Here is an 8,388-nt window from a genome sequence, read left to right on the forward strand (position 1 = left end):
TCAGCTAGGTATGTTGGCACTTATCTGTTATCCCATTAGTCTAGAGACTGAGGCAGGAGGATTTCAAGTTCAAGGCTAGCCTGGGCTACAAAGTAAAATAAAACAACATTCAAGGTAAACCACTCTTTCAGCATAGAGACTGCCATGCCATTCATATAATTCTCTTAGTATGACCATACTTTCTTTGTAAACCGAAACTCTTTCTTACTGTCAGTAAACAGTCCCAGTATGTGTGCATATTTGAGTCCTATATAACAATGACAACAGCAAAATTAATGCTTCCGCTTTGGTATTTGTCATTTAATGTCATTTAATAATGTTATTTTTAGGAGCAGGGAACAGTGCATTTTAAGAAAAAGAATTAACTTCAAACTCCAATTCTAATACTGGGGAAGTTACTCAAGTCTGTTGAACTTTTATATCCTTACTCATGCATCTCTATTTTGAGTGTTAAATGAGGGCATATTAAGCTTTCACATAAGCATCATAGTAGTTATTATTATCATTAAACACAGATACTCAGGAACAGCTTTGTTCCTTTACTGTAGATGGTCTTTTGAGGTTGTAAATAATCCTTTCTCTCCTACCCAAAAGGGGAGAGATGTGATTGCTAAGATACATATATATATGTTTATATTTGTACATATATATTATATATACATATAATTTGTATGAAATAAGCTGTTGTTTTTGACAAAGAAAAAGACAAACATTTGTGAAATAGAAAATTAAGTGTGTATCACGGTGCTTGAGCACTGTTCCCATTTGCTGTGTAGGAGCCCAAGCCAGACCGTCTCCGAGTGTTGAAGGTACTGTGGAATGACTTCTTGATCTGCTACTCCTCCCGCCCTCTGCTCTGCTGGTCCGTGTGGTGGGCCCTCTCTACCTGTGGCTATTTTCAAGTGGTGAACTACACACAGGGACTGTGGGAGAAGGTGATGCCATCTCGCCATGCTGCTATCTACAACGGTGGCGTGGAGGCTGTTTCAACCTTACTGGGTAAGCAGTGATGGAGGGTGGAGAAAGTCCTCCGCAGTTAAACCAACTGTGATCAGATTTAGTCTCCCCTTCCAATTTGAAGTAACCCAGAAGAATTATTTATTTTGAGCTCTGGTTTTCTAAGTTAGTAAGAAAACTTTAATGTGATCAAGTGGCAGAGGACTATGACTGACAAACTTGAATTCTTTATATACTCTACAGAAACTTGATATATTATTTTTTCCAAATGGTTTTCTTTGCACATCCAAGTTTTTCTTACCTCTGATTCACTTTACGTGAAAATTTAAGTAGCAGTATGCTATAGTTTAGTGTGAATGTGTACTGGTAAACCCTATTTTGTGGACTTCATGCACATTAATTGTGTTCACAAAATCCCTTAGATAGGTGCAATTATTATTGTTATTTTACAATGGAAACTTTGGACAGATTAATAATTTGCCTAAGATCACATAAATGGCACAGAGTGAGGTCAGGATTGAAACTTGGGTAGAGTGACTTCAGAGCCTGTGTCCTTCATGGCACATTCTGTTGTCCCTTTCTGATTTGTTGTCCTACTTCATAAGGTTGTTGGAAGGTTCTCTGTAAGATCCATAAACACTTATTAATTGTACCTGGCACCCAGAAAGCACTGTATATATTTTAGCTGTCATCATCATCATCTCACTAAAGGGCAGAGAAGCCCTTTTATATATACCAGATTGATTCTTAGTCTGAAGGAGAGATGACATATTGTGCAATGTTGCCAAACCCAGCGTAGTGATTCTCTGTGATCCTAGCCTGTGCGTCAGGCCAAGCAGTCATTTCCTTAGCAGAATCCCTGGGCCTGTGCCCTCTGTTTCCATCTAATTGCCACCTCCCTAAATCAGTCCCTCATCATCTCAGTGGCTTCATATGATTTCATGAAGTTCAGAAATCTCTGCTGGAGTTTCAAGGAACTCTGTATTCTTGAGCTACTTAATTTACACATTTAAAGATGTTAAAATTTAATAATCTAAGATGAATTTTAAATCTTGAAATAGTGTTTAGTAAAATAGCTACATTATTTCTTTTGTTTTGTAGGTGCTATTGCTGTGTTTGCAGTTGGTTATATAAAAATATCCTGGTCAACTTGGGGAGAGATGACATTATTTCTGTGTTCTCTCCTGATTGCTGCCGCAGTATATATCATGGACACCGTGGGTAACATCTGGGCATGTTATGCATCCTATGTTGTCTTCAGAATCATCTACATGGTACTCATCACCATAGCAACGTATGTATTGTGACTCAGAGAATCCTTAGGAAAAGTTATGGCAAGATAAACTTGGATTTATTTACAAGCCAAGAAATTAAAATTTCTGTTTAAGAGAGGAAAATGAGAAGAGGCATTGTATATCAGGAAATATTTGACCAAGATTTGTTTATTCTCTTGTTTTTATGATCCTACTGTATACAGGTATTTGCATAAGATTTATATCATGTAGCCACAAATTATTTTTCACTTTATTGGAAAGGGAATTAGCAGTACAATATGGAGGTCTGTTCACATTTAAAGTAAAAATTTGTAACTATCTAGGAAAAAATAATTGAGGTCTGTTCACTCTTTCTCTTTTATAAAGTTTCCAGATTGCTGCAAACCTTAGCATGGAACGCTATGCCCTTGTGTTTGGTGTGAACACCTTCATTGCCCTGGCACTGCAGACTCTGCTCACTCTAATTGTGGTAGATGCCAGTGGCCTTGGCTTAGAAATTACCACTCAGGTAAGATCTCTTCTTTGGCACTAAACATAGTCTGATGCAATCTGGATGGCAGAAGTGGAGCGTGCTTGATGAAAACACATTCAGGGGGCTGGACAGATGGCTCAGCGGTTAAGAACACTGACTGACTGTTCTTGCAGAAGACCCTGGTTCAAATCCCAGCACCCACATGGCAGCTAACAACTGTCTGTAACTCCAGTTCTAGGGACTCCGACAGCCTCTTCTGTCCTTGTGAGCATTGCACAACACGGGTCCACTTACCTACATGCAGGCAATATATGCATACACATAAAAAAATAATAAAATATTAAAAAAGAAAAGAAAACACATTCAGACAGTGTGGACGGATACAAAGTAGAAGTGCTCCCTCCTTCAGGCACCTCCACATTCTTAGTTCTTTTGTGTATGGAGGATGTTAAGATCATCAACTTTTGATGAGGCCCTCAAGCATGAGATCCTAGAGCATTTCCAAGTATAGTAACAAGCCTGGAGAAACTGTTTCAGCTGAGAGACAATATTGACTTCTTCCAGGCTTGGCCCTTTTACTTCCTCAGTCATTCTCCATTTTTTTTTTTAAATTTTTTTTCCTCCTTGTATTGGTGATGGAACTCAGTCTCAAGCATGTTGGGCAGGTGCTCTACTTCTCATGCAGCAATGATTCGTTCTTTAAAATTTCTTTAATGTATTTATTTTTATCTTATGTGTGCAAGTGTTTTGCCTGCATGTATGTAAGTGTACCATGTACATGCAATGCTTGCGGAGGCCAGAGGTGGTGTTGGATCCCCTGGAACTGGGGTTACAGATGGTTGTTAGCTACCATGTGGGTGCTGGGAACCAAACCCGCATTCTCTGCAAGAGCAGCAAGTGATCTTAGTCACTGAGCCATCTCTCCAGCCCCAGTAACCCATTCTTAATACACCTGGAGTACTGTGTGAGATGCCCAGTTTCATGGTACTTCACAGCTCTCTAAGCCACCTTTCTTGCTTTTTTTTTTTTTTAATGTATATTTTTATTGTGCTTTTGTGTATTTCCTATAATACATCTTAATCATACTTAGACCCCCTCTGTTATCTGTGTTGCCCCCATAGCCCACCCACAGAATTTCTTAGCAACTTTCAAGTTAATGACTTGAGAAAACATATGTACAAACATTCAAAGAATGGATATTTTCATTCATTCATGAATTATAGAGAATAAAGGATCATCTTGCCAATTGTTTGAGGAATAGTACCATATCATTACAGTTGAAGGAAATATGGCTAACATTTGGAGTGGAAATTTGACAGCACATTATTGTAAAATGGCTGATTTAAGCATGGAAGAATAACATTTTTTGGACTGTGCTAAAATTCTAATGGCTGTGAATTATTAACATCCTTCATATCAAAATCTACTCATAAAGTTTGAAAGAATCCAGCTCAGAGATTTAGGACAACACTATTGTACCTGAACCAGTTTGTAGGCAATTAGTAAGTTATTTTAAGAAGAAATAAATGATGATGATATTTATAAATATATATAGTCACATTAAAAACTTGTCTTGCCAGGTGTGGTGGCACAGGCTTTTAATCCCAGCACTTGGGAGCAGAGGCAGGCAGATCTCTTTGAGTTCAAGGCCAGCCTGGGCTACATAGTGAGTTCCAGGACAGCTGGGACTACAGGGAAACCCTGTCTCAAAAAGACCGAAAAAAGCTTTAAGGAAGATGTTTCTATAAAGAGCCTTACAGTGGAATACACTTGGCCTTCTACTGCCTTCTTCTGGGGGGAATAGAAACTCTTGATCTCCCGAACTTGGCCTGTTAGTCATGCCCACCTATCAGTTTCTGGATACAGACCATGACTCGGCTACAACAATAACAGCACAAATAAAAGCAGTAATATCAGTGGCATTAGCACCGTGCCAGTAAAGCCTACATATATGATCTTGCTCACTTCTTCCAACAAGCCCTTAAAACAGGAATTGCTAGAAACTCCATTTTGTAAATAATGTCAAAGCTCAGAGATTAAATATCTTATTTTTCTTTTCACTTTTTTATTGATATGTATGTGCCCACACATATGTATGCATATGTGTGTGTGAGTTTATATGTACATGCGTGTGAGGGTGCCCATCAGATCCCTTGGTGCTTGAATTACAGGCCTTGGTCAGCCACTCGACATGGGTGCTGGCATTCAAACTCCAGTCCTCATGATTGAGCAGCAAGTCCTCCTAATTGCCCAGTCATCTCTCCAGCCTCAAGATGAAGTATCTTCATGAAGGTCACAGCCAGGACGATGCAGTCAGGACTCACACTCAGCCAGCCAGGGTTTTGATACCGTCCTGCTAGGTTGCCTCTTTTCTTCAGTGTCGGGCACATTGTATAAATATGCAGTATTTTTGAAGAATTTTGATAAAATCTGAATATACCCTTAATTATATGTTTACTTATATGTAACAATGCACCTCATTGCTAGTTGGTAACTTTATAAGTAATTCTTTGCTTTCTTTTAGTTCCTGATCTACGCCAGTTATTTTGCACTCATCTCAGTGGTTTTCCTGGCTAGTGGCGTAGTCAGTATTATGAAGAAATGTTGGAGGCAGAAGGATCCAGAATCCAGTTCTCAAGTGACCCCTTCCTTATATGCTGCTGAAGTGCTGCTGCTTATGAGCAAGAACTCCGCACAGCAACTGCCTGGATATATTTAAATTTTTTAAAGGTTTAGACAACTGTTTATAAATGTGCATTTCCTGGCTTCAAAGCAGCCACTCAGCTAATACCTTGTACTCCTGGAGTTAACATAACCCTGAGAGAAGCTGGAAGTGAAGCTTTTTTTGTGGATTATTTATGAGAGCTAATTTAAGGATGACTTTTTCTAGTTCAAGAATGAACTTGATTTTGGAAAAAAGTAATCAAGAGTAGTCAAGTGGCACATCCTGTCATATACTTGATTAGCATGTGAATTTGATGTTTTATAGGTCACATATGTCACTTTAGCCAGACTCTTGGCCTGGTGGGACCAGGGCTTCACAGAGGCCACAGGATGTTGCAAGTTATAATGGAAGGTCCGTTCTACCAGCACTTGCCTCTGTCCAGCTTCATTCTAATTACTGTGTTATTCATGTGCATTTGTGTTTCTACAGATGAAAATTGTTCTCTCACTGGCAATATTTGCTCTGGTTTAATGTTCTGTCCTGTTAGGAGTATGATTTCTAATTTTGTTTTAAATTCGTTGTATGAATGTTCTTGGTTCCCATCTTGACCATTAATATATTTTTGAAAACTTTCTTTAGAAGTACATTTATGCACTATTCATATGCTTCCCAGAGAAGCTCATTTAATCAGAAAAGAAGGCAAGTTTTAAAGCCTGCTAATAATCTGAGTGAAGAGACCTAATGAGAAAACTTAAGGTAGATTTGCTTGTCTTTAATCTTCAGTATGAAGGACTCTTAGTTCCAAGTGAAAAGTCATAGGCAGATTAGAGACACGGCCGGGCTGCTTTATATTTGTATGCCCTTTATTTCCAAAATAAAATAAAAACTTCCTTTCCTTTAAAATAACTTCATTCCCATTTATACCTTCTATATTATTTTGGCTTTCTTATCCAAGATGAAGGTGTCATCAGGAACTAGATTATTCCAAGGCTTTTTCATAAATGGAGCCTCTTTTTAATTATTTCACTGGGGCAGGAACTAGGAGATTTGATTCCTGCATTTTGTACCTTGAATCTGCCTTTGTTCCCAAGGGTAGATCATCTTGATATCTACTTAAAATTTGCTCCATTTCCACATTACTTGAAGGAATGATATTCTGTATGTTGAACTCTGAAGTCTGTCTATAAGGGGCTGCTAATATTTGTGAGACATGAAAACTTTCAAAGCCAACTTTGTTGCATAATTGTGCAAAGAATCTAGGTAGGTGCTTTTAACTACAAGTGTTAACATTTTACAACTGACATTGCTAACAATGTGAATGGTATCAAGATCGCAAAATTGGGGCTGGGGATAATGTTGGGTGGTAGAGAGCTTGACTAGTATGTGGAAGACCCTAGGTTCGAGCACTAGCACTGCAAAAACAAAAGTGAAAAACTGACATATCATGTACTTTAAGCAATAGTCCTGGAGGAAATGAGTTAGGGTAAGAATGGGTCATTTCTGTGCACCTTTCCTTAACTTAGGGGAAGGAACAGAATACTAGGAGGGAAGTGAAGTCATAGTAGCAATCTCCACTTCTATATTTTTGTCTTTTTTTTCCTTTGTTTTCTCTTTGCTGTATAGGTAATTGGTTACTGAGAAGAAACAAGAATACAAATTGCATTTGAGGAATTTTACTTAATCTTTGATTTTTTGTTTTTTGGGGTTTGTTTGTTTTTTAAGAAAATGTATTATGGTACAATCCAATTGTTTGTGTTGCCAAAGCAATATTTTCCTGGAATTTAATACACAATTTGTGGCACCCAGTTTGATCCTTTTTACCTGCTTAAATTAAGAATATGTTCACATTTCGCTATGTGGTCATATTTGTATAATGCTGAACCCCATGTGCTGGTTGTACTGTACTGTTTTGCAGAGAAGTGAAAACAATTTGTTGTACTTTTTATTCAATTCTGTATAGATTATAAAACATCTTTAGAAGGAGCTTTACAACTATAAATCTTTTAACAATTTTTCCTAGGACAATGTTCATATGAAGCTGTCCTCTCTAACCTTCCTAATTAACCCCTAGTCATCCACTGATTTTCCATTGCTTTGAGAACTTAGTTTTCACTCCCTTGTTATTTCTGTTGTTGCCCTCCTTCCTGCACAGCACTGCACTCCTCATTTCCCTGGTCTTTATCTTGGCACCTCTCGTCTCTTTTTAAAGCATTCTTCCCTTTAGACACTAAGAAGACCACCAGTCTCTTTGCTAGTAACTGAAATTTTTAAATGGAGATAAAAGCAAGGACTGAAAGTCACACTATTCAAATGAGCATTTTTCTTCTAATACGCCATTCTAAAACAAATAAGACTTCATTGGTTATCACCAAATGCTGGATATCTTTCACACATACAAACATTTTGGATAGTTTTCTATCTCCATAGTTTTATCCTGTGTCTTAGCTGCTTTGCATATTTATAAGCCTTTTGAACGGAGGACTGTGCCTTTTGTTGTTTGTTGTAAAATATCCTGGTACTATATGAATATTGAATTATACAATGGTATTTGGTAGATTCATCCATCAGCCAATATAACAGCTAAACACCCATTATTTTTGTAAAAAGACACCATAATAAAACATCAAGATTAAAAGGAAATGTCTGGTAACACTGGACGCTAAACAGGTATTGTGTTTGAATTATATATATTTGTCTACTTATTTTCATAGATAATATATTACATTTTCCATTTGCTTAGCATTGGGAAGGGTGAACATCATCTTTGATTCTTAAAGGAATATTGTAATACTTATCCTTCTGCTTTCTTCAGTAATGCTGTCAGAATGGTTTTCAAGTATTAGGTTTGCCATTCAAACTACAGTCTGTTAGGAAAGTCTGTTAATAAACTCCTGTTTCATTATTTGCAAACAAGATGATACAGGATTGTTAGGAAGATATATGAGAGCACATTTTTAAAAACACTATCATAGGCACTGTTCTAGTTTCTTTTTTGTTTCTGTAATAAAAACACCATGTCC

The 8,388-nt window shown here is 37.5% G+C and overlaps 1 protein-coding gene across 2 annotated transcripts in view; it reads left to right on the forward strand.

Moving 5' to 3' along the window:
* Slc19a2 (solute carrier family 19 member 2) overlaps positions 1 to 7,339 on the forward strand; it is a 19,621-nt gene extending 12,282 nt beyond the window's left edge. For both annotated transcript variants that reach the window (XM_008824902.3, XM_029559523.1), the window contains exons 3-6: positions 777 to 999; positions 2,059 to 2,251; positions 2,598 to 2,739; positions 5,228 to 7,339. In XM_008824902.3, coding sequence (XP_008823124.1) covers positions 777 to 999; positions 2,059 to 2,251; positions 2,598 to 2,739; positions 5,228 to 5,422 — 753 coding nt within the window. In that variant the 3' untranslated portion in view covers positions 5,423 to 7,339. The remainder of the gene's footprint in view (positions 1 to 776; positions 1,000 to 2,058; positions 2,252 to 2,597; positions 2,740 to 5,227) is intronic.
* The last annotated feature ends 1,049 nt before the right edge of the window (positions 7,340 to 8,388 follow it).

Source organism: Nannospalax galili, unplaced genomic scaffold (assembly GCF_000622305.1).
Source record: "Nannospalax galili isolate Female #2095 unplaced genomic scaffold, S.galili_v1.0 scaffold1189, whole genome shotgun sequence".
NCBI lineage: Eukaryota > Metazoa > Chordata > Mammalia > Rodentia > Spalacidae > Nannospalax > Nannospalax galili.